General features: G+C 39.9%; 2 protein-coding genes across 2 annotated transcripts; one reads left to right on the forward strand and one right to left on the reverse strand.

The window, feature by feature from the left end:
* Window positions 1–8,250: 8,250 nt before the first annotated feature.
* Window positions 8,251–13,685, reverse strand: alas1 (aminolevulinate, delta-, synthase 1). The gene is made up of 11 exons (XM_079340624.1): window positions 13,504–13,685; window positions 11,860–12,100; window positions 11,505–11,687; window positions 11,274–11,417; window positions 10,854–11,073; window positions 10,357–10,541; window positions 10,063–10,242; window positions 9,759–9,923; window positions 9,015–9,283; window positions 8,752–8,914; window positions 8,251–8,594 (listed from the first exon to the last, which is right to left on the reverse strand). The coding sequence occupies exons 2-11, from the start codon at window positions 12,068–12,070 to the stop codon at window positions 8,434–8,436; spliced, it is 1,881 nt and encodes a 626-aa protein (XP_079196750.1). The 5' UTR covers window positions 12,071–12,100; window positions 13,504–13,685; the 3' UTR covers window positions 8,251–8,433.
* A 2,169-nt stretch (window positions 13,686–15,854) lies between these two features.
* Window positions 15,855–26,830, forward strand: LOC306823184 (protein shisa-4-like). The gene is made up of 5 exons (XM_079342597.1): window positions 15,855–16,056; window positions 17,268–17,421; window positions 17,932–18,065; window positions 22,020–22,274; window positions 23,922–26,830. The coding sequence occupies exons 1-5, from the start codon at window positions 15,990–15,992 to the stop codon at window positions 24,104–24,106; spliced, it is 795 nt and encodes a 264-aa protein (XP_079198723.1). The 5' UTR covers window positions 15,855–15,989; the 3' UTR covers window positions 24,107–26,830.
* Window positions 26,831–26,872: the final 42 nt, after the last annotated feature.

Below are 26,872 nucleotides of genomic sequence, written 5' to 3' on the forward strand. Positions count from 1 at the left end.
AAATTATGCTCTGAAGATGTTTGGCAGGCTTTGAGATCTAAATAAGTTCTACACATAATTGCCATCACTAATAACAGAGAAAGTGTCTGCTGGGGAAGATGAGTGTCTCTTATTCTTCCAACAATGCAGTCAGGGTGGGGATAGTTAGCTCTCTGGCTTTGTGTTCCTGTCAGATCTCATGCTCCAGTAAACCACACAGGAAACTTCTACTATCATGAAAGACGTGCAGTAAGTTAACAAAGCACGTGAGTGAACAGTACTTCCCTGTGTGTTCCACCCAATAAATAATTATAATATGTGCTTTAACACATGCAGAAGCACACATGACACAACAAAGCAGCGGAAGTCACACAACAAAAAACGTGACAACAAAGCACCTCATGGATGCTTCTAACCAACAACAACAACAACAAACAAACAACAGTAAAAGAACCTGGAAAAAGAGACAACCAATATCAGAACCCAAGCAACATAATAACTCAAGCAACACATGAACTCTGGAAGCTTATGTAGTTTTCCTAAATAATCTAAAGTGAGAATTGGTAGAAGCAGAAAATGCATAATATGTGCAGTAAAACCAGTTCAATATCTGCACTTTCAAGTTGTGTGTCTCAGTTTGTTGTGAAACAGCTCAAGGTGCTGCAGATCAATTAGCTGGACCTGTCAGTTGAGGAATTTATTTGTCTGACACTCTGACTTACGTCAGACTCTTCAGGACTTCCCATAAAAAGTCAGTACACTTGTTTGGTTACATTAACTTGGACGGGAAGGAATTACTCTTGGTTCTCTGGGGATTCTTGTTGTTTGATGTTGTCATTCTTGGCTTCAGTGTTGTAATAACAGAACCAGATCTTCTTCTTTTTTTTTTTTTTTTGTTCACAGCAGCTTAATTGTGTAATAACTATTGCAATAACCGCCTGGCCTTGATGGTCAGAGTTGATACATTTGTACAAGAAGGAATCATTGACTATCTCACAGGAGTCAGACCTGTCTGTGTTCAACTGAATGACCTATAATAGTCACAAACAACCATTACATAATACATTTGAAAAGATACAGCTTTCACTGCCTCCTTTATTTGTTTTGGGATTACTTTGTGAACATGCAAAAATACTGCTGAGTAATTGATGCAATGAGAGGAAAAAGTTCAAAAAGCCATTAGGTGTTATTGCATTATTGTATGGGACTTATAAAGTGTGCAGTACAAACCATTGTGAGTGTTTTTTTTTGTTTTTTGTTTTTTATGGTTGATCAATTTGCAGGACATATCTTAAGATTTTAAAGTTATAAAATAATGCAACACTGACATTCATGATAGATAAGCGAATGATAGACAGACAGACAGACAGACAGACAGACAGACAGACAGACAGACAGACAGACAGACAGACAGGCAGACAGACAGATAGACAGATAGACAGACAGACAGACAGACAGACAGACAGACAGACAGACAGACAGACAGACAGACAGACAGACAGACAGACAGACAGACAGATAGACAGATAGATAGATAGATAGATAGATAGATAGATAGATAGATAGATAGATAGATAGAGAGGTAGTGTCAGAGGTGTGAGTACAGTCATTAAACAGTCAATGCAGACAGTTAGGGATGCAGATTGGGCCATTGAAATGCTCAGCAACATAAAGGAGCAGTGATTAGCATTAAGTATCCAAAACAATAAGGTGAAACCAGGAGTGATAGGGTGATTGTCATTAAAGTACCCAACGATTGAGCAGCAGATTAGCATTAAATGTCAAAGACAATAGAGTGAAACTTGACCTAGTTAGGGTGATCATGCCAACCATTACAGATATAGCATAACAATACAGTAGGATGAAACCAGACATGATTAGGGTGATTATCATTAAAGTGACCAGTGCTCAGTAAGGTGACTATCAATATGCATTAAAGTGTCCAACTGGAGGCTGACTCTGAGGTCAGCAGTGCAGATGAGGAGTGAGACGCTGGACACCACAGACTGGTAGAACATCTGCAGCAGCTTTTTGCAGATGTTGAAGGACCCCAGCCTTCTCAGGAAGTACAGACGACTCTGTCCCTTCCTGCGGGTAGTGTCCATGTTAGGTGATATGTTAAGTAATGAGCTTATGTAAAGTTGATCAGAGTGCAATACAGTTTAGTTTAGTTTATTAGTTTAGTTGTCAGGGACCATGTACAAACAATAACATTAATCTCACAGAGAAAAGATGCTTCGTACCAGATTATAGCAGTTTGCTAATTTCCATCTGCAGTCCCTCGACAGGTCAACACAGGATACATACACAATACAATAAAACAGAACATTTTAAGATTCAGATAAAGATACATTTTGTACTTAATATAACTGCTCTTAGTTTTTATTGATTAATGATACTGTGAGGGCAGCTACTTGGTTGATCATTTGGAACCAAAGACAAATCCCCTCAAGGCGACAAAGTGTTGTATACCACGTCAACTTCCAATCGCATCACATCTCATCATATTGTATTGAACTATTAATAACTCAAAGACTGTGGATGTGTGCAACACAACGTATTTTGAGGTATAACTTGAGTTTGAGCTGTAAATACAATGAGACAGAAAGAACCTCCGGCGATGCAACATACTGAATCCTTACTTCTGCACAGTAATCACATTAATTCCACTATCTTCAAAGATAGAGAATAAGTCACATATCCTGAAGATATCTCTCTGTATACAAATGGTTGCACACAATTCATGCAGGCACATGCACATTTTGCGGCGAGCTGAAACGATAAAATGGTCACATGGTTACATTCCAGGAGGCCCCAAGGACCCGTAGTTATCGGGACCATGATGGATGCAGCCGGTCAGATAATGAGGTCAGTTCAAAGAAAAAACATTTGTATGAATGTAATCATTCCAATTTATAGAACAATTTAGTTATCACTTAGCAGGTATTGTAGTAATAGAAGCCATCTGACATTTTTAGATTTTCTATGATTTGTAGAGAACAGAAGTTATACCGACTCTCAGTCTGTGCATTGATTTATTCATTTGGGTTTAAGAATTTAAAGACAGCCTTCCTCTGTCCTCTGTATGATGTTTGACAAATAAGAAATAGCTCTCTTTTTTGTAACTGAGAACACTGACCTCAATAACACACCTCTATCTATTCTGATAGAGGTATGAAATCATCACGTGTCATTTCAAAGGGGGTTTATCTTGGATGATGACACTGCAATCCTAATAAGAGCTGTATTGTTTTCGAAAACCCAGCTGCAACTAAGGCATCTCCCCAGGAATGTTTAAACTTTGAAATCGGCTGCTTATTTTAATCATTTTTAGGCAACCGCAGAGACATTTGATGACAAGGTTAGAGACAGAGGTCTGAGTACAAAACACTGAGTTGTGTTCACTTACTATGTATTTTTAAGGCATATTTATGACATACTGTACCCTCCGGTTTTTTAACCAGGTAATTATTTCTTCTTTGTTGCATACACCTCCACACTCCTGTAATGAAAAAGTGTTGAGACAAAGCTCTAAGAGTCATTGATCTTCAATCAGTCAAGCCATCTGGTTCCCCTCTTAACTAACAGCCTGGTTATCGCTTCTTCTTCACTACAAAGAAACCATTAGAGCGGACTACCTTTAAAAATGCTTTTTTTGTTTATTCACCATGACTTATGTCTACTAGCTCTCCTTCCTGTTTTTCTGTAGGTATAAACATCCACACAGCAAATGTTTAGCTGTATCAATGTATGTTTATTAAACAGACCTACAAATGATTATGGCTACAAATAGCCAACTAGAGGATCAATTGCTTTCAGTTTTGTTAGTTTGTTAAGTTATTTGTAAGTGTAGTTTATTTCAAAAGGGGACTAAACTAAACATGTTTTACCATTGAAACTTACATAATGAGGGTGAAAATGTTGATTAAATGCTGTTAGGAAACATTTAGTCAAAATCCATGTAGCCTATTCCTCTCAAAAGGAATCTCTACTGATCTGCATTAAAAGCTTACATAACCTTTTAAAAAAGGAGGCAAAAAAAGTATTCATTTATAAAGTCAGTTTATTTGTGGATATGGCTTTGTTTTTGTGCGGACATATGTTAAGACTTAGAGATTTAAACTTTATGCGGCATACCAGTTTAACATTTTAAGACACTGAAATCCCCTTAAATTACATCCTTTAAACCAGAAAGATCCATGTAGGTCATAATATGGGAAAGTCTGATGATTTGTTTAGGAATAAGGACTAAATGGATACCACTTGATTACCAATCCTTAATATTTTCCATAATCATGGTAGATTATCTTTTGTCTGGTTTGTTGTATTTGAAAATGGTGTTAACAAACAGATATGTGTTATCAGTTCATGTTGGAAGCATGCAACGCATTTCAAATCAAACCAGCCTGATCATGTTTCATTGCTCCTGTATTTGTCTGGACTCTGAGAGTTTGGCAGCTGCAGTAAGCTAATCAGTTATCATGAAAATGTTGGATAAAGGTTGAAGTGCTAAAGCTTGTGGCGTCAGAGACTTCACACACACGTGCGCGCGCACACACACACACACACACATACACTGCTAATTTATTTTGAAAGATGTGGCCCTTGAGTGCATTTTGTGTAAAAGCATTGACAGGTAATGAATCTGGATGAACAGCTGTTGTTCTGACCATGTGAAGACTTTTTTAAAAAAGTGAATTCAGTTTGTAGAAATATATTTCAGAAAGCATGAAAACCTGAGTTAACAGGTGATACAATAAAATAAATAAATGTTGAACGTTCCTCGTACAATCAATATGCCCTTATCACACTGAGCCCACCTCTTTAGCCTGTTTTGTCTCTTTTTTGTGCTTATGAGCGCACTGCTGTTTTACCATTGTTACATTAGCACAGTTTTCTCACATGCACATGCTGCAATTTGATGTAGGCCTACGAAGAAATTGTACTGTCCATTTAAACATCCAGTAAACTGACTTTATTTCTAACTCATGTTCATTACACAGCCTCAAGAGTATATCAGTCTGCACTCCACTGTACAGGTTGTTTGAGCATGTGACAACTTAGATCTGAAATATGAGCACGTGTAGGCATGAGTTTATTTTAGTACGTGCGTGTTTGTGTGAGTACGTGTGTGTGTCTGTGTGTGTAAGAGTTTCACACACACACACACACACACACACACACACACATTTAGGGTGTATTTAGGGTGAAGTGATATGAGTCACACGTCACATAGTTGACTAGTTGAGGGTGTAAAAATAAGTGGGGAGTAAATTAACCAAAAGACAGTGTGTTAGATGTGTTGAATATAAACCATACTTTCTGTGTGTATATACAAACTATATAGAATTACATAGCTCTTTTTTAAAAGCATCTCAAGATAAGACTTGCAATACATAAACTGATTGATTGGTAAATTAATAGACTGCACAACACATTTTTAAAAAGAATGAGCTGATTTTACACATTGATCTCCTTCTTATCCAAGAAAAACTGTTTGGTGCACCTTTGTACATTTTTGAATGTTCTTAAGTAGAAAACTGTCTCGTAACATGCACAACTCTAGGCATAGGAATTGGTCACAGCAGTGATCTTTGGCCTGTTACTGCTGCTGTTATTGATCTTCTCTGAGAGCTGAAGTCGAAATATAATCATGAAGATTTCAATTCCTAACCTTGAAGTTTAATTGTGGCAGTGCAGGTTTTTACACAAGAAACCACAATGCATATTCTTTAAAAGTGCAAAGCTATGAATGTGTCATGTCATGGCACAAAGTTAACTTAAAGTGGAAGGAACCTTTTTTTTTTTTTTTTTACACAACACTGTTTCTTAGCAGGGACTACTTCCATTTTCAGAGGTCTCCTTATGTTAGGCAACAGAAGCTTTTGCAACACCTGAACACTTGAGAAACTTTTAAAATGAAAAAAATATTGGGGCCCAAATAATCATACAAATCCAGTCTGTGTGCGTAAGGCTGAAGTGGGTTCATGACAAATCTGCGACCACAACAAAACCAGCCATCTGTTGTGGGTATGATACAGCCAGAGGATTATGGGGATCTTCAGGATGTGATGTTTTGACCATTATAACATCTTTTATTATGTGATTCTGGGTCACCTGAAGTCTCTCGGGACCATTTATGTCACTCCGTCACGCCGTCTGAATTTACAGGACAGTGGGTTAGTAGGTCCCCCACAAACACAGACAGTACACGTTTTCACTCAATAACACCAAACAATGAGTCATCTGCTGATATTAAATAACGTAAAGTGAATACATCATGTACAGAAAGGACTTACTGCATTTAAATCTTAAGTTTTCCATCCAAACAAAGAAATTCCCTCCAGCAGAAAACAGGCTTGAGTAAATTTACTCAATTCTGATTGGATTGTTGTTAAAAATTGAAACTGATTGGTTAATTTGTCAATGGGTTTATCAGCCCCTAAAGAAGAAATCAATCTTCTTCTTGTTCCACCTTTTTTTTACAAGCATTGTCAAGTAGGGCAGTGGATCAAACCAATTGGGTTAGCCAGTCTCCAGTGGCACAAAGACTTAATTCTTTACATCAACTGTCCACAACCAGTTTTTATGAACAATTTGTAGTGACCCATTTCTGTAGCCAAACAATGGCACTCAGTGAGCAGTTTATATATAGCAAAGGCTTCTTGTTTTTTTACATTTCATTTGAGAAGCACTGATAAAATAAAACCTGTGCTATTCACACACATCACAGTTTTACTGATACACTGTTCTTTTCTTAAATTACTGTAACTCCCACTTCTCTGGTGTCACAGTCTTCTATAATCAACACAGCGAGGCTTTTAACAAAACAACATCGATGGTCACACATTACTCCAGTTCTTGCTTCACTACAATTGAGACCTGTAAGCAGAATGAACTTCAAGCTAATCACTTATAAAGCCTTGCATGGCCTGGCACCTGTATGTATTCTAAAGCTGTTATTGACTAACTCAAGAACTAGGTGCCCGTGCTGTTACAGTAAAAGCTTCCAAACTCTGAAGAGCCCCTTGTCCATCAGATTGGCTGAATCTGTGGCTACTTTTAAAGTCGTCATAATATGGGAAACTCTGATGATTTGTTTAGTAATAAGGACTAAATGGATACCACTTGATTACCAATCCTTAATATTTTCCATAATCATGATAGATGATCTTTTGTCTGGTTTGTTGTATTTGAAAATGGTGTTAACAAACAGATATGTGGTATCAGTTCATGTTGGAAGCATGCAACGCATTTCAAATCAAACCAGCCTGATCATGTTTCATTGCTCCTGTATTTGTCTGGTAAGCTAATCAGTTATCAGGAAAATGTTGGATAAAGGTTGAAGTGCTAAAGCTTGTGGCGTCAGAGACTTCACACACACACACACACGTGTACACACACACACATACACTGCTAATTTATTTTGAAAGATGTGGCCCTTGAGTGCATTTTGTGTAAAAGCATTGACAGGTAATGAATCTGGTTGAACAGCTGTTGTTCTGACCAAGAGCCCCATGTCCATCAGATTGGCTGAATCTATGGCTACTTTTAAACGGCTGTGAAACCTCCTTTTAGGCTTTTTGCAAGTTTTCTGCCTATTGGAGTCATGCTCAGTTTTGTCTGACATGATGCCCCCCCATATGTGACTTGCGTATGGCCGAACATTGATATGCATGTATGCATGTTTGTCCGCCTGTATAGCTATAGCTCATTGTTTTTTGTTGTTGTTTTTTTTACTTCTTTCATAAAGCCCTTTTTAAAATTGCATTTTATAAAGTGCTCAATAAATAAATGTCATTTATTATCATGACATACTTTATTAGTGGATCTAAGTCTCTCACAATCAATGAATATGTCATGGTTCAGAGGTATTCACAGCGGCTATGCCCGCAAGTGCCTCAGACATCTGGGACAGAGGGATTCGTGACGCCTGCTCTTTGGGCCATCAGATTTGCAGATTTGAAATTCTTGCATTTGCTGTTGATATTTTGCAATGACCGTATGATGCTGTGTCATGCAGGTCATCTGTGTGCGTTGTATTAAACTGCCCGAAATAAAGAGAATAACGAGAAAGAGAAAATGTCCTGTTACGCATTAGAAACCCAATTTAGATTAAACAACTCAAAGCAGGTCTTATTATAATTTCAGTGTATGGAGCTCTATTGTCAAACAAAAAAGTGAAAGTGCTGAATTAACGACAGTGAAAACTTTCATATGAATTTCTTTCTCATCGAAAATACATTTTTAAAACAAAGTAAAGACGATCACACTTTCTTCAAATCTCGTTTTTATTTGAAGCATATAGAACATCTGGACATAGAATATTTTAAATAATATATGTGTAAGAAGACTTATCAAAGATAATTCATACAATCTATGACAGTGATAGAGGAATGGGTAATGAGTGTGTATGTGCCGTCTTCAGCCCGCAGTAGTGAGTAGTGATTAGTGTTACGCGCAGGCTGAGATGGGGTGGCTGAGGCCACTGAAGTAAGACTTTTCTCGCTCACTCATCACATCAAAGTGCAGCGGTTGCTGGCAGAAGGTGCACTCTGCTGAAGAGTGGGGCTTCAGCTTCAGACCTGCCTCCTTCCATGTGTGCACCAGTTTTTCTGTGGAGGGGTAACAGAGGAGAGGAGGTCAGGTTCGTTGTTATTCATGACAGAAGTCTGTTACAGTTTTTATGACATTCGACAGCCGTTGACAAATCTCATAAGAGCAACTTCCCCACAAGGGAATGAACAAAAAGCGCCTAAAATATCTTCTTACCAACAAAGTATTTCATCATCTCAGGAGTGTGGTGAGGTGTCGGGGCGATACGCAGAAGCTCCTCCCCCCTAGCTACGGTGGGATAGTTGATGGCCTGCACGTAGATGTTGTGACGACTCATCATGATGTCACACACCTCTGTGTTTTTCTCAGCATCTGATACCTAGAATATAAAGAAGAACCACAATATGATTAGCATGGTGCCATTGAAGAGACGGACTGAATACGTTTCACTGAATGGGGGCAATAATAATCGTGTTTACCCGGACTGGGATGATGTGGCTGGGGCAGTGCACCACAGGCAGCCCAGAGTCCATCAGCATCTGTCGGAGCAGCTTGACGTTGCGCTGGTGTTTACGTCTCAAAACGCGTCCCTCTTCCTCTTTAAGAATCTGGATGGACTGCCTGGCTCCGGCTAACAGCATTGGCGGCAGAGAGGTGGTGAAGATGAAACCGGCAGCGTAGGAACGCACCGTGTCCACAAGCGCGGCGGTACTCGCGATGTAGCCGCCCACACAGCCGAACGCCTTTCCTGGAGGAGGACGACAAGATTCATTTCAACTTTAAACTCGAACTGCAACACGGGCTTTGAAAATCCTGCCACTGAAATCTCAGAAGCTGAATCCTGCAATAAGAGGGGGCTGTCATGCTCACAGTTAGACATAATTGTCCCCTCAGCTTGAAAGCCACCAACAGACACACAGTAATTCAATAAGCATGCAACAAGAGCCCACGGTCTCCTAGCAACAGCAGAGCTGCTCCAGCTTCTTTAAGCCCTCCAGCATAATGTGTGACACAGATGAAACCGGATCCTGAGCACGACAACAAAACATAGGGCCAGCAGCTGGAAGTGTCCTTTTTCAAAACTATATATTGCCATTCATCAATTAACAAATAGAAGAATAAAACTTATGACTTAACTGATTATTTATGAGTTTTAAATGGTTAACATTTGGCTTTAGAGTTTCAGTGCCAAACAATATTTACAGTGCCGATTTTGTGCTGACCTAAAGTCCCTGAGATGATATCCATCTTGTCCATGATGCCGTCTCTGTCCCCGATGCCCCCTCCTCTGGCGCCGTACAGACCCACGGCGTGGACCTCGTCCACAAAGGTGATGGCGCCAAACTCGTGGGAAACGTCGCACATCTCCTCCAGCGGGCACACGGCACCTGTGTTCAAGAGACGCAGAAAGAAGAGCTTTGTCTTGAGTTAAAGTCATCCAGTAGATGATTCTTAGCTAAGCGACCATCTAATAATGAAATCTGATATTTGGTTTGACAAGAATATCTGGGAGGATCCCACACTGACCATCCATGGAATGAACGGTCTCAAAGGCCACGATCTTCGGTTTCGTCGGGTCTCCCTTTTGCAAGAGCTCTCGGAGGTGGGCCACGTCATTATGACGGAAAATGAATTTCTTAGCACCGCTGTTCTTGATGCCCATAATCATTGAGGCGTGGTTGCCCGCGTCGGAGTAAATCTCACAACCTGAAGTGGTCCCATAGAAAAATAACAAGTTAGAATAAGTGATGATGCGCAGTCAGATTTGTATTATCGAGCATCATCAACGGTGTCATCATCGCAAACACTTGTTTTTCGTACCAGGCAGCATCTTGGCGAGAGTGAAGAGGGTGGAGTCGTTTGCCACAAAGCAGGAAGTGAAGAGCAGCGCAGCATCTTTCTTGTGAAGGTCAGCCAGCTCGTGTTCCAGTTCCACGTGGAACTTGCTGGTCCCAGAAATGTTCCTGGTTCCTCCTGCCCCTGACCCATGCTTTCGTAGAGTATCCCTGGAAAAAAAGGGGGGGGGGGGGCATGATGTTAGATTTATTCCTAGGGGAATGGTAAGACGAGAATGAAATGGAACTACGTTCATAATTAAACAGGGAAACTTGAAGGCGTCGCTGCAGAAAAGGATTAAGATGGCTGGGCAAGCTCCAGCACGCTTAAAGAGAAAACGTAAACAACATTCCTCCTCTATGGGTCCGGAGAGGTTTAGGTTTAGGCAGCAAAGACAAATATTTGTCTCATTAAAGGTAAACACCTCTTAACCCAAGAGGACTCATTTACAAAACACAAACAACCAATCCTCCATTGCTCACATTATGGACTGCACGACCCGTGGGTGTCGACTCATGCCCAGGTAGTCGTTGCTGCACCAGACGGACACCTCCCTCTTGTCCTCCAGAGAGCCTGTGAAGTCGTCGGCCATGGGGAACTCCATGGCCAGGCGATTCACCGTCTTAAAGACGCGGTAGGTGTGGTCACTCCTCTTTTCCACGATCTTCTTCTCAAAAAAGGCATCGTATTGGAAGCGAGACACTGTGGCAAAAGAGGAAGAGGGTGCTTGCTTAACGCCGGTTGCATCGTCATGGATGAAGAAATGGTTAACGTGATGAAAGTCACCGCTTGCCTTACACCAACGCACTGAAACAAACCGACTTTCAAGGGATTTAGAGAAGTCGTCTGTGACATATACAGAGATATTATCGGAGACTTTTCAGAACACAAAGAAAACTTACTGCTTCCCGGCAAGTTGTCCTGCAGCAGGTGAGAGACCCTTTTGGGCTGCTGTTTCAGGAGGGTCTTCATCAGATCAGTCTGCTCTCCTATCCCCTTCATGTTGCTGGTGAAGGACGGCTTCTTCAGCTGGGCAGAGGACACCTCTGGAAAAAAATGCCAAAGAATCAAATCATGTGCAAAATGAAAGGGGAAACCTTGTCTAGTTTGATAAGTTTCTGAACAACTCTTACCTTTCTTGACAGTGCGGATCTCCTGAACATCCTCTTGGAACTCCATGCCCACCTGGCGGACCACACTGCTGTTCTTCTGGCCCATCTCAGCAGCCAGAAAGGGGCATTTAGAGGCCCCGGCCTGGCTTGAAGGCGGCATGGGGTGGCCAGCAGGCAGCTTCGGGTCTCCTTCTTGTTTGGGGGCTGCAAACAGATAAGCGCTGGTTTTAGAGATCCAATTAATAATACCTCATAAACAATCTCCTCTACAACCTTAATCAGTTTGTATAAACATGGATACTTCATTTAATTGTCTGCAACTACGGTTTAACTGGGTTATAAAATCATATATCTGCTCCACATCTGTCACACTGACCTTCACTGGTAGACACGGTGTCCTCAGTCCTCTGGTGGGAGGAGACGGAGGAGCACAGGGCCCGTGCCATTGATGGAGCCATAGGTTTAGAGGCCAGTTCCATCATGATGGGGCATCTCTGGGCGTACACCGACAGCGTCTTTCTTGTCTGCTGTAAGAATGCCTGTGGCACACGAGCCAGGAACGGACAGCGGCGCACGATAACATCCATAGTTAGCAGTGGTGATGATTGTCCAAAGGTCTGAAGGAGAAAAAAAAACCCAGAGAGGAAATGTCAGACTCTTTTGTTCCTTGAGCCACAAAAACCTGTTTGGCGAGAGCTTTTTCCCCCCACCTCTTTCTTATTCATGTGAAAGGCGAATCGATAATCCAGCCAACCAAAACTCATTCAGGAAGAGCCATTTGAGTAAGAAGATACTATCTCTGTTTAGGACAACAGTTTCTCTACTGTGATAGAAGAAGTTTAATTAGGAAAGTATTCAGTAAACAAAATTGAGGCTTTGTAATTATTGGGTTTTTAAATTTTTTTGACGAAACGAGAAAGTGCAAGTGTACTCCTTTGTTGAGTAAGCGAAACCTCTTCTAAAGCAAAAGCACAAGTGTTTGAACAAACATAATCTAAGTTTTTCACAAGAAATCCCAGTTACATTTTCTCACTCTATTCGCTTGGACAGACCAGATGGGATGGCAGAAACTAAAGCTACAAGACATTTAAACTCAGCAGACTTTTGTTTGAAACTACTGTTTTCAAGGTCAGGACTGAACTTCAGCTCCGAGGCTGTTTGCGTCACATGAAACATTGTAAGTAGAAATCTTAAGTTACAAAACAAAAATCTTTGCTTTTTTTTAATTTATTCTTTTTTTGTGTCATCGTTGTCTTGGTGAACTGCTGAGGACACTGCAGCTGGTTTCTACTGAGGACATTAAAATAACCACGTTTGAGATGTATTCATACACAATAACACTGCCTAACTTAACATTAGTCTCTTTTTTATTGTGTAATATTCCCTTCCTCATGCTGAAGCCAAGTTTACACATTCCTGGACAGAGGAATCACTTCCATACTCCGCCTCCAAAGAGTTTCCAGGAAAAGGGATATGAGCTTTTAGAAAGAAAAAAGCCGCTTATATTTAAAAAATATCAAAGGTAGTTTATCAAATAAATTACATAAACATTGTTACAATGTTGAACTTAATATTATGTATTAAGTCAGGACTTCAGACACCTGTACCGAGAAATCTACTTTTTAAAATCTTTCTTAATCTGTATAGTTTCACAAGTAGATCTAAATAAAAGGTAAGTGATAAGCCTCTGCCTATTTTTTAATGAAAATAATTATTTGTGTATAACTCTAAACCCGTTGTTAAACATGTATAAGACCCTAGCTGGTCTTACTCGAGAATTTAAGGGTTATAACACATATGTCACGACTTGTCTATGTCCAACATAAACTGATTTAAAATAACACTTAACAAACGACAGCTGCATTAAAATGCACCCTGTGACAGTAATAAAGCAAACACTTGACAGAAGCTCTTTTGGAAAGGGATTAATCTTTGTCGGTGAATCGAGCTCAACGTTAGCTAAACTGCTAACATTAGCTCAAAAAGCTACAATAAGATGGTGACGAAAATAGAAACTCACCTTTTAAAAAACTGCGAACTTAATGCTGGATCTTCTTTTACTGTCTCGGTATACTCAGGATAGATGCTGCCTTGCCTTTCTTTTGTAAAACTCTCTTTTTCTCGTCGGAGGAGGAGGAAGGTGACTTCTTCGTTATCCTGCACTGAGGACGAACGAAAAGGACGAGGACGTGCCAATGCTTATAAGAGCGACAGAAGGATGAAGTCTCGCGATATCTCACTTGCTGATGTCAGAGAGTCGTTTCAGGTAATAAAAAAATGCTCTGACTGAGTCACGCAATAATCTACATATTCACTTTAAATATGGTTTATCTGTACATATTATAACCTAGAAAGAATCCTGATACGTTTAAATATTAGTGCTTACTTTCCATCAAAAATAATAACAGTTCTATCGACAAACGTGAATATTTCTAGGAACTAAGGAGGACACGAGGACACTTCGACATGTCTGCCAACTTTATGTCAAAGCCCCCTCACATGCCTGAGCTTTACAAACTCAAGTGTGTTGGATTTCGTTCATAACATAGCTGATATTAGTTATTAGTTATTGTAAGCACAAAGTACATGAGACTTGTTGATATGGTGGAAGATCTTTGGGTGGGGTAGATGCATGTCCTGTATAAATGTGACCCCTGGTGTTGAAAATGCGTCATTAAATCTAAACCGGTTCTTGGACATTTAATTAAGACTGGTGAAATAATTTAATCCATGCATTTTGAAGAGAGAGGATTTCTTTTCTTCACTGATTACAGTCTGTCTTGAATGTTGTAAACAAATGGTGTAACCTCAGATGCAGATGATAGAGAAATCAATCCCTATTATTCAACCCTAACCCTCTTTACAGGTTTCTTTTTTTTTTTTTTTTAAATAGTTGCTTACTCTCTATGATCTAAATTAGGGCCAAATAGATGCAGCAAATAAAACGTCCGTATGTTTAAAAAAAAAAAGTCATTGGAAGTCTTATGCTGCCCTCTACTGTTCTTGTATGGCATGTTCACTGTTTGCTCAAAGAACGTTGGACTTGTACAAAAAACGTAACTACCCTGCTTTACACCAGATCTTAGACAGTGGTGTCATGTCAAGGAGGGGGCCTGCAGGGGTGGGGACCGTGGCCTTTTACAATTCTAACAAAAAAAAAAAAGTTTTCATATATCTTCAACACATCTCAGACAAACTACTCTACACAATGATTGGCACACTATCTCAGACATAATGTAGCTCATATAGTATGCGAACCATCTAATTTTCTCTCATCTCTTTTTTTTTTTGACAAATTAATATATATTACACACAATGCTTCTCTGATCAGTCTTACAAGAGTGTGAAACAAAAAAGCCCCTCCTTGAGATAAGAAAGATCTGGGATAAAACCACCATTTAAATGGTGTAGGCCACATCGAACATTTTCATGTTTAAATCTGAGATGTTAGGGTGTATTCAAATGAGGAGGTGCTTTTTACATCTCTTCACAACACGTGCATTAGACTGCCTTCCTTTATGGCCGGAAGCACTTTTGGTGAATTAATGGATCAACCAACCAAACCCATCATGATGCACATCTTGCCACAACTGTCCTCTGAAAGTTGGCCAGAGACGATGAAAAACGACTCCCTAATTTTTTGATACCATCATACAAAAGATAAACACAACTGGTTCCATTGGTTGAAAACAATGACTGAAAATTGACTGCTGGTCAGAAAAAAACTTAAAGTAAGACCTTGATTAACTGCTGCAAATTTAACAAGTTTTAACAGCTCATTATCCCAAGCATTATTATAATTTTGATAATTTATCATATGTACGTTCACAATTTTTTCATAAATTAAAGAAGTTTAAAATTTTGACTGCTTCACTTTTCCCCTTGAACATTCGTCTCTTTAAGCCCAAGTCTGTCGTGCAAGCCCTCCTTTGGTAGGACTAGATGAAACTGTACTGGTTTTATCACCCTTATGAACAACAGTCAATATAGCCTAATTATTCCATAGGGTATTCTTCACTTATGGGGAAAAAAAGTATCAAAACTCTTTTTTTTTTCCAGGTTTCGTTTGTATGGGATATAGTATAGACCTAGGCTACTTAAAGTCATTTTACAGATTCAAGAGATGCTGCTGAATCTCTCTGCAAAGTGAAACTACAAGAATAGAAGAGTTTGCTATTTAAAATAATGTTTTATTCAAAATAAATGCATATAGTCATCAAATATAAACACGTGGGCCTACGGAACATCGTTTCTTCGTGAGAAACTATTTAATCAAAACAATGACCCGAGCTCGTAACTCGTATGGATTATCCCTTGTAAAACTTAAAAAAATAGTCTGATATGGGAAACACAAGTGGAATGGCCGTGCGCAAACTTCAACATAGTGATCCTCTGTGTGAATAGACGATCTTTGCAACAGACCCTCGTCTCGTCGGGTCATCCCTCCTCTTGCTGAACAGAAGGAGAGCGATCCCAGTTTCCTGCCTGAATGAAGTGAAGGCAGCCATGGCGTCTGGCCTGACCTGTGTTGTTGTGCTGACTGTATGTGTTTTCCTGACCCCTGGTGCATCTGGTAAGTTTGTTTACAATCTAACACACCTTGCCTTTCGGCGTGTTCAACAACATTGACGTTGTAAAATGTCGCGTTGATGTGACTTCGTGTAACTATACGTGTGTGTGTGTGCTGGTAACGGATTCAATTCAATAACCACATTCAGGGCGACGCCAGTGACTGTAGCTCTGGAAACTCTGTTCTCAACGATTTAGCGTCTAACTATCTTTGTAAACTCAGTCACCTTCGACGAATTACACAGAAATTCACAGAAATATTTGACTCCACTTCACATCATGACTCTTTTCGTCGCTGTCATCCTCCAAATGACACGGCAATCATCGAACCAGCGTCACAATATTGTTGCCAGAAACACGTTTTCAGTGGTCTTTGTTGGGTTCAATCATCATACTGTATTAAAGGTTTAAATACAGCTGATGACATTCGTGGGTTTAGTGCAAACCAGCCTGACCAATAAACAAGGTTGAACTGTCGACACCCTGTTGGTTAATTTTAGAGGCTTGTTTTATAAAAAAAAAAATCGCATTTTCCAACATATAATTCATATAGCCTGTGGTAGAGTAAACATGTTTTTTTACGTTTGTTTGGTTTTTTTTGCCAACACTTAACATTTATATATTGCATTCTGAGCATTACGCCAAAACAAAGGCACTCTTTTTTGTTAATTAAAACAGACCATTAACCCCCCCCCTTGTATATATACAACTACTGACATGTCCTAATTGTAGAGGAGGAGGGACAAGATGGAATTATTTTATTGCAACACTGAATGTTTTTCCGCACGCCACCCATTTTTCTCATGTAGCACTTGGACAAAATATTGATTTAGATAGATAGATATATCGTCATCCCAACCCTTGTTATGATATTGTTTTATTGCTGGTGCCAAATATTGATGTTTTAAGCAAGAAAAAGAAGCACATCAAACAGATTTTCCTGCCTATTTGTTTCACCACTTCATGACTCCTCACCACGGAAGCATTATATATTCTCCACTTTATCAGACATTGTGATGAATCATTCATAAATGATATAAATTATGTCAGAATAGTTGTATTTTGATATTTTCTTCTCGGGCCCCATGTTGTGAGTCACAGTGTTTACCACCTCTTGTAGCCAACTCTTACTACGAACATGTTCAACATAGCTTGCACCACAGATGTACTTAGGCTAACCTTTTGCTCTTGTTCTGTGTCTCTGCTCTGTTACAGCCGGGAACCGGGTCTGCAATTCCTACAGAGATGCAGCTAACACGTACCACAACTCCAAAAATTGCTACGCAGGATTCTGCTGTGGGTCCTGCTTTAACAGATACTGCTGTCAAGATACTTTCTGGAGGCTGTCGGAGGAGAAACAAGATGATTGGTATAAATGTATTCCTTTACAGATGATAAACCACCTCTCCCTACAGATGACAGACATTTGAATATGCGACACATGTGAACAGAAAATGTTGAGGTCAGATGGTGAGACAAACATTACCTGTGCAATCATTGCTGTGGTATGTTGCAGCAAGATTTACTTGCAGTCAAAAAAAAAAAAACCAGGAAGTGATGTCTTCCTGTGCTCGACCACCCTCATGTAGCTGATTTGTGAAACTGACGACAGACGTCTCCATTGCAGGATCCAAAATGTGTTTAGCTTACATGTCCAATGATTATACCTACAAGGGATACAGGTAGAGGATGTTACAAACTGTGAAATCCTGTATTGATTTTTAGAGTTGGGTGTTTTTCAGTAGAGCTGTGTAATGTTCATAATTTTCTTTGGTACAAGTTCGCTGAGAGGGACATCGAGATTCTTCTGTACGACTAGTGAAAGAGCGACAGAAATATGGGTCAACTGATTATTTTTTTTCTTTGTTTCTTTTTTCAGTGAGGATCACTTCGAATCGTCTCCTGTGGCCTGGATCTCTGCAATTATTATCTCAGTCACCGTTTTGCTCATCTTCATCTGCTGCTGTGTCTGTCCCTGCTGCTGCCTGTACAAGATGTGCCGAAAACCGAGACGTAAGTAACCCTCCGCTAACCATTCCTACAGGTTAAGATACCAACGTGGCCGAAAGCTGTTTGGATAAGACTGACTGCTTGATATTGTTTCAGGTTTGGATTTATTGATCTCCACACCTTTCTCATGAAATAGTGGTGGTATTTTGTTTTATTTGCATAATAAAACAACAGCTTGTATCCTTTAAAAATATGTGGTATTGATAAAGTATCACAGCATGTGGCAGTGTGGTTGTTTAGCATAATCAGGTTATAACAAACCTGAACGGGTAATGCAGGTTTTTCATGATAAGGTGACTGTAGAAGAGTTCTGTGACAGGACATCAGAGTCGTTTTAGATGCTGTTTGTCTCTTATTTATCCCTCGGAGTATCTCTGGCTGTGTCGTCTGCATGTTCACTCGCTGAATCCTGACAAAGTTTCCATCCTGGAACACACACGGGTGGGGTTTCATGGTAAACAGAAACTTAAAAAAGCTCCGAAGGAAAGTGAAAGAGCAAATATTTGCATCATTTCTAAGTTGCACCTTGATCTCTTACAACTTCTATAAAAGAGAAGAAGCCTCCACAGTGCCCACTCACACTGGTGAACTCTGCAGACATATTTTTTAGATTCTATTCTATTCTATTATAACTGAACTGAGTGTTTATTGTTATTATTGATATTCTGCAGAACAGTCCTTACGGTTCACTGCACATCTGTGTGAGCATGTGACAAATAAAAATCTCCTCACTGATCCACACTTCAAGAGGGCTCTTAAGAGCTGACGTGCTTTTTAAATAACTTTTATCTGTACTAAAATCGAGTCTGTAATCGAAGGGGAAATTCAAAGAAAGTTAAATTACTAGGAACAACGCTTCGTAGTAAGGAAGCTCTCAACTTTCTTGTCTGCAGCGGGTTTCGGTCATCTCCATCCGGCCGCCTTTGTGGAACTTTTCTCCCCTCTGTTTTCATACTGTCAATCTCAACTCTCCCTCTGATGTATTTTCTTTGAAAAACGGATTAATCTCTTTCCTTTTGCTCGTGGAGTGGTGGTTTTTAAAGCTGTGTTTCCTAAGTATCTTTTTATACATGAGAAAACCTGCGCTGTAATTCGTGTCTGACTGTAGTGAACCTGCATGAAGCCATTTGCTGCTGCCTCGGCCTCGTGTACATGCACAGTTGTAGTTGTTCTTGTACACCACCAACTACCCCATTCTGCTTACTGGTTTGTGACACCTTCCCAACCTACATCAAACGCTCTTTGTGATATTGAAATGAAAAAGTCCGACTCTTGGTTTCCAGTGTGTTGGAGTCTTTGTCTGCAGTGTTTTTAAATGAGAACATCAGGGGACTCATTTGAGCTCCGTAGGCCCACCCACCACCTGACTTTCATTGCTGCAGAGGCTCTGTGTTTCTAATAACACAGACGATGAGACACAGTCAGAACTAACTGGCTTAACATTCCCCATAATGCCACATGTAAGTGTGCAGTCGCTGATAACAGGAGCGACTTCCGAGCTGTGAAGTTGCACACTTGTTTGTTCAACATGCTTTGCAGGGTTTCACTTGGCTTGTTTTCTGAGTGATTCTGTGGTGAGCAGTGAAACCTGCTGCAGGTGGATTACTCAGATCAAGGCTGATAATTAGAGTTTGTGCCGAACTAAAGCACTGTTTTAGTTTGAATCTCCAGAGAGATCATGCTGCTGTTTTACCGTTACCAAAATGTTGAACGTGTGTTTTCATTAAAGGATGCATCTGTTATTGTCAAGGGAAAGATTATAACGAAAAACAGATAGATTCTGTTATCATGTATTTTGTGGGCAGCCAGAGATAATTCAACCTTGTATTCCGTGGAGTAAACCTCAGAGCCACTCAGAAAATGAGTGATGGTTTGTTCTTGTCTACGTTTAACATCAGCGCAAATTGCATACAAGTACAGGACAAAAAAAAAAGAGTGCCTTTGACTCGTAGCTGCATCCACATTAGAATCAATATAAATGTATAAAAACAAATACTTCACTGATAAAGTGTGAGACATCTTGTGAACGCCACACGCTTTCTAGAAGCTGGAAAGAACAAATCTGTGAGTGGTTCATGTTAGAGGCTTCTTTTTTTTTTATGTTTCAATTTGGCAGCATGGCCTTAAAAAACTGCTTACAAACAGTATCTACATGCACAGGGGAAGACTTGACGCGTGGAGGTCCACGCTGTGTTTCATTAGATTTGTGTAATCAGAGACGGACGGCTTGCATCCTCTGCGCCAACAGGGTGTGTTTGAATCCACCGTGCGTCTTCTTCAGTCTTCCTCTGTGCCTTCGGGACATTGTGTTTGCAGCTCGCCTGCCTCCTCTGCTCCCTCTTCAGTCCACCCTGTTGCCTGCTTCTCCAAATCAGTTTTTTAGCTTTACCCACAGTGTAGGGAACCTTTGAGTTGTGAAAATACTGTCGTGACACCTGAGCGTCTCACACTTTACCATGCACTACACACTCTTACACTTCCTGTCAGCTTGCTCAGGTTTTTGCAGCTTGCCTATCTCTTGCAGAGAGCGGCAGTCTTTATTATGCACAGGCAGGAATGTGGATTCCCCAACACGGGCTGTTGCATGCTGGGATCACATCCCGGAATGTCAGAGCTCCACCCCGTGTGAGTCACTGTTTCCACGACGACTACAGTGGGTGAAACTCAAGACTATCCAACATCATTTACAGGAAGTGGTCACGATGACTCCTACTCTTATTGGGGGGGAAAACACATGGTGGGGTGGTGACTGGTACAGACACACACACACGCACACACATTCCCTCAGTGTGGCTTTTTTTTCCCACATTGCTGTTTCTTAATTTCACAATACTTGTGATGCTTTGCACAGTGATGCTTTATACTTAAACTGGAAACCACCTCCGGTTCTAAATGTTTATACATTTATGTAAAACCCAGACAGTTACAAGTCATCAGCTGAATGAAAGGTTGTTCTCCTGATTGTGAATGTGTTCCTGTTTTTTACTCCTCTTCTGTTTGTTCAATTCTAATACCTTGTTAATAAGAATATTTACCTTTAACACAAATGTTGATACATTTATTTAATTCTTTATTCAGCCCTGAGTTTTGTCTGCAGGGATTCATTACAAGGCAGCATTCGACATTCAACAAACAGATAGGACAGGTGGTATGCAGTCTGAGAGGGTGAAGACATTTCATTGAGCTTGATTTCCAGGGCCGCCACAATTCCTGTTTGCTTTTTTTTTTTTTTTATCTCCTTCTTCACTTTATTCCGGCACAAAAGGGACGATAAGTCAAAGAGAGGCAGTCTTGCTTTCTTCAGGTCAAACCACTCCGATTGGTTGTGGGCATTGAATAACACAATCAGCATTTGACAAGACTGAAGACCTCTGATATTCAATATTTTAGATTTTATTGTAACGCCAAGTAAAAGACTGCCTTAAAAGTCTCGGGGTGAGTTTTATGACCAAACGACCAAGATCGAGGAAAGCTCACCGACTCTAACGGGACTCTCGTGGTTTTATACAGATTTTAAAAAGTTGTCTTTGAAATCTTTTGAAAAGTCATATGGTGAAAGGCCAGCATTAAAAAGCTCGGTTCAGTTTTCATCACTGCCTGACCTTTTGAACAACGAGATAAATGCAGAAGTGACAAAGTGCTGCTGCATATTCAGGTAGCGAGGACACAACTTCTCTGTCCAACCTGAACCTCTCCTTTGATCTGAAATGTTGCAATGCTTTCTTAATATTGTTCAATTCGTAGGTTGTGTCATGCTGTGTTTGTATATTTTGGGCACTTTGCAGCTGTTTTATTGCTGTGACTCACAACCTCGTTAACCAAGAAATTGATCATGTGTATCTCACACAATCAGCTCAGATCGAACGAGGTTGTCACATAAACAGGAACTACATACCGATCTTTATTAGCTTTTTTTCTCATACAGTCCTGTGTTTTTTTTTTTTTTTCTTCCTACAGCTGTGATTGCCACCACCACTCACACCACAGTGGTCACCTCCACTCCTCAGCACTATCCCCAGCAGCCAACAGCTATAGCTGCACATCCCCAGTCCTACCAGGGTGCCCCGTATCCACCCTACCAGCCTGTACCGCCGCAGCCAGGTTTCGGAGCCCAGCCAATGTCACAGGGCTATGGAGCTCAGCCCATGTCGGCAGCACCCTACCATGGACAACCATACGCAGCAGTAGCACCGCCAACATACCAAGAATCCAGTGAGTGTGGATTTATTTTTAAATATCTGAGAGAAAGAGTTACAGATCTGAATGTTTGAACAGCTTTTACAAGACTCATTTCTGTCTCAAAAACTGCCTGACAGAATGACATGTCGCCTGAACTCCAACTTAAAGGGGACATATTATACTTGTACCTTTTCAATCAGTCCCCTGTGGTCTGAATAAAACATCTGTGCTATGCTTTGGTCCAAATATAACATGAATCAAGCAGCAGAGGAGGTTTGTGGCCTTGTAGAAACCAGCTCTCTCAGAATGCTCTGTTTTGGTGTGTGTCTCTTTAAATACAATGAGCCCCCCTAAGTTTTCCCCGTAGACATCACTCCTCTGTAGAGACAATAACAATGGCGGACCTGTGCAAAAGTTTTGCTCTAGGCTGGAGGTGGAGTCCATGGGTGGAGATACCAGGGGAGGGGAGGGCGTTTTCTTACCAGAATCCAACTTGTCATGTCACAAACACTCAGGTTACCAAAATAAACGTCTGTATAAACACTGTAAATGTCCCCTTTAATGAAAAAGTAACCTTTGGTTATGAACACTGTGACAAGTACTTTTACTATTTTCATCAGTGATAAAACAACAACTAATGTGCAAAAGAGTAACTCAGTTTTTATGTTAATAAACATAATCATTTTTTGTTAATAAAAGTTAATGTAAGAGTTCACTGTCGACATTATGGGGCATCTACCAAAGCTAGTGAAAGTGAATGTAGTGAGTTAAGGGTTACTATTAGTGATCATCTATCTCTTCCTTCGTATGTTAATCTATAGGAATACTTCTGTAGATTTAATGCTATCAATCATCATTGGTGCGGACCTCAGCCACACAGAGGCAGTAAAGCCTTTCATAAGTGTGTGAACACAACTTCAGGCTTCTCTGCAGTGGAGAGAGCTGTTTGACAAAATGTAATAATGCCAAGTGAGCAAGTTAGACGGTGATTGATTGGTTCTCATACAACACCCAGACAGACTTCAGCACTCTGTTGGACTGTCCGAAGGTGTTAGTTTCTGTGCATTGGGAAAGCAGAGGAGAGCTAGAACAGTTTTTCTGTTTGGTAATATGAACATATAAACCTACATGAACCTTTTCCATTTTGTTCTATTAAAGCCTACCACAGCTTTGTGAAGCATGGAAAGCTTCTTAATGTGGTAGATAAAGAAAGTCCTAGAAGGCCTGCAATGAAGTGGGGTTAAATAGAAGTTCTTACTCTTGTCGTTTCAGTTAAAAATTTTTTGTAATAATATCACAAACGTTCTATAGACTCACATTTCTCAAATAAATCTTCAGAGAAAGGACACAAATGGATGGGTTTTTTTTTTTCTACTATTAACTTAACCATGACACAGGAGTGATGATTACAAAGTGTTTACTTTGACTCTCGACAACCATACTTAAGACCTTTGTTCCGCGGGGTAATGAAAGTGTACTGTGTAGTTCTGAAACTTGTACTGCCATGTTTGGTAGTTCAGCGGAGGTGGATTAACCTCTGCTGGTATGAAGTTGTGTCGTGTCTGGAGTCTGTAAACTAGGAAATGAAACATTTATGGTTTGACTCAATTCAGCTTGTGGTTACTGTCAGAATATTTTTAACTCTTTCATCTTCTTTTCTTTTTTTCTGTCTTTGTCTAGTCGGTCCTTGCTATCCTCCCAACCCAATGCCTTACAGCCAGGCTGCATTCAATCCCAGCCAGCCTGCATACCCGCCGCAGCCTCCTGTCCAGTCGCAGGCTAACGCTCCAATGGCTCACGCAGACTACCTCGCCCAACCAGCTTACAACCCGGACTTTTTTGCACCCCCACCGAAGACCGGATAACTGACCACCACAGTGCAAAACTCTCAGCCACTTTAAATGTGCTGCAACATGTTTGAACTAGGCAGAGCTGCAAATGCGTCACAAGAATCAGGATGTTCATTGTCTCTGATCATCCTGATGGATGAGTTTCGGGGATTAAATGTGGAAACTGTGTGATGCATTTGCAGTTTTGGGAAAAATCTGCTCTGTTAAGAAGTTGCTAAGTTATAATGTTGATTGCTCTTTGCTTGTATGGCGTAGACTTGCAATACACTTTTTCTATTGCTTGGTGGCTCTATAATAGTCAGCTTAGTTAGTAATAACAGATAAAACCACTGAGTCTGATTGGAAGGTTAGACGTTAGACTTCTCTGGCCTTGTGAACGTGCCTCAACATCTCCCTCTTAGTCCGTGTCTGAACTACTCACTGGCTGAACCTGCCTGACTTCTTCATGCACCTAGACAAGGATGAAACCAGTGAAAAAAACAACTTTGGAGGAGTTCTTGTGGTCACAGGTTCAACCACGATCTCATTACGATCTGCCATTTTGAATTTGACTGACAGGTCTATTCAATCTTTTTTCCTGAACTTTTTCATAGTTCTTCTTCACTGGTGACTTTTTGTTATACATGTCATACTTTATATGTTTTACATCAGAGTTAATCAGTTCTGAGAGTGTCATTGTAAGCATGGGCACCTGGTTTTGTTCATTAGTGGGGGAGCAAAAATAGAAACATTTGGAAGGGAAAAATTTAATGTTTTAAAGCTGTGTGTTGATTTGGACCCTAGTGGACTAAATCGGACTTTCCAGCTTTTCCTGAACATAATGCAAATCGTGCTTTCTGTCAAAAAATAACCTCTTCTATCTTTATTTTAAATGCCTGTTGAGTCTTTTGTCTCAACTTACCGTAGATAGCATCTCTTGAAACCTGGCCTAGAATTAACAGACATGATCCATCTTCTTTTTGAGATGGTTTGCTATTGTAGATAATCTAGAGGTATCCATATTCATTTTGGTCTGTTTCTTAACCAACTAACAACTCCTAACTGTAGCTTTAGGAAGGAAATTTCCTTCATTCCTACTTCATCAAAGACAAGAAACGGCTATCGGCACTACTCCTGGTTGGTTAGATGCAGTAGTTCTCTTTCACTTCCAAAATGATAAATCCTCAGGGCTAAAGAAAAGAAAGTATTAGATATAGAGCAGAAAAAGAGCAGGCTCTTTGATCGAGATTCTTTGATGCAAAGATTGATAAAATATTTTGTTTTTAGGTAAAAAAAAAGTGGTATAGCAAATTACTTCATTTTCACTCCTTTTGGCTGAATATTTGGGATACATTTCCATCCTAATTGCTTCATCACTCAGGCACCTATGACTGTCAATGAATTAGCATTATTCAGAGTTTGAACAGAAAGAAAAGTGTGATAAAAGGGAAAGGGTTTCATGTCGTAGAAAACACAGGAGAAGTTCACTAAAATCTTTCGTTTTTTTGCCTTTTAAAAGGGAGATTTTGTATTTTCAGATATTTTTTCAGTTTTCTCTCAGGTTCTCATTCATTGTTTTCACTTTGCTCAGATTGCCGCGTGTGTAGCCGAGCTGAAATGCCCCACATGATTTAAATTAAAATAACCAAAGGGGAGCCTTTTCATCCAAATGTTCATATAGTAGAATCATGTTCCAAAATGCAAGAAATAACTATGCCTTCAGTGTGTTTTTATCCAACTAACATGCATGTTATTTGTTACAGTTGAAAGTCAAACTTTCTAGATTCACAGTCATGTGTGCTGTTACTTGTACGTACCATTTACCATAAAATCTTACATTTGTATAAAGTTCAACATTTCTGCCATCAAACGGCGAGTCCTGCAACTGTAATTACTTAATTTACAATCTAAATGAGCGTGTAGTGCATCACTAAGTATGTAGATGTTCCTAGTTTCTCCTGTACGAGCCGGTGTGCTTTCTATCTATATCGTAACTAAGAAGCATTTCTTGCTCTGCTATTTCACTTGACTTTTCTGCATCAAACCTTCAACTTCAACTGACTGAAAAACTTGACAAACATTTTCCTGAAGTGACCTTTTTTTCTGCATCAAGCTGAACATGAAGAAGTAAAGTGACATCTCGCGTGTTAAGACAGACTTTTATCATTTGAGCTGCCCTGTTCCAACTTTTATAGGTTTGTTGTTTTGAACTCTTTTGATTGTGGTCAAAAACAGAGTACCATGTACTTTTTTGTGTCATAGGTGCTTTCAGAATGCCTTTCAGTCTCGTCTATGCTGTGCCTTTTTCTTTATTTGTTTCTATTAACATGAGATACCACAAGTCAGCTACTGAACGAATCCAGGCTAATGTCATTACATGTCTTTTATTTTTGAGCAATGTGGACATTTCCTATATCGACCAAGCAATTTGTCTCTGAACCTCATCGTAGGCTTAGCTTTTTGTCTGAAATCTGTCCTTCTACATGTGTTCTGCCTGTAATTTCAATTATCAGGCCAGTGCTGACTCTTCAAGTTTTAGAAGTTTCTTGATTTGTGGAACGTAGCCATATGAGTCCTTAATGAAAAACATACCAGCAGATGTTTATTCTTTTTCAATCTGTGTTTCTCATCCTAAAATTGATTCTACTGCTAAAATATAATGTATGTACATGCTTTTATTTTGTTTAAAAACACAAACACACACACACACACACACCATTTCTTCCGCAGTGTTCAATAAAAAAAAAATCTTTCTCCCTATTTTGGTTATTTAATCTTCATACCAGAAGAGCACATTCAGCC

This window comes from Symphodus melops (genome assembly GCF_947650265.1).
Source record: "Symphodus melops genome assembly, chromosome: 4".
Taxonomy (NCBI): Eukaryota; Metazoa; Chordata; class Actinopteri; order Labriformes; family Labridae; genus Symphodus; species Symphodus melops.

What these genes read in the sequence shown, in the direction of transcription:
- LOC306823184 (XM_079342597.1), top strand. Translation starts at nt 15,990, where the DNA reads ATGGCGTCTGGCCTGACCTGTGTTGTTGTGCTGACTGTATGTGTTTTC. An exon ending in CCTGACCCCTGGTGCATCTG is followed by an intron (nt 16,057 to 17,267) that starts GTAAGTTTGTTT and finishes GCTCTGTTACAG; the next exon opens with CCGGGAACCGGGTCTGCAAT. An exon ending in GAGGAGAAACAAGATGATTG is followed by an intron (nt 17,422 to 17,931) that starts GTATAAATGTAT and finishes TTCTTTTTTCAG; the next exon opens with TGAGGATCACTTCGAATCGT.
- alas1 (XM_079340624.1), bottom strand. Translation starts at nt 12,070, where the DNA reads ATGGATGTTATCGTGCGCCGCTGTCCGTTCCTGGCTCGTGTGCCACAG. An exon ending in GATCCGCACTGTCAAGAAAG is followed by an intron (nt 11,418 to 11,504) that starts GTAAGAGTTGTT and finishes ATTTTTTTCCAG; the next exon opens with AGGTGTCCTCTGCCCAGCTG. An exon ending in CGGGTCGTGCAGTCCATAAT is followed by an intron (nt 10,542 to 10,853) that starts GTGAGCAATGGA and finishes CTTTTTTTCCAG; the next exon opens with GGATACTCTACGAAAGCATG.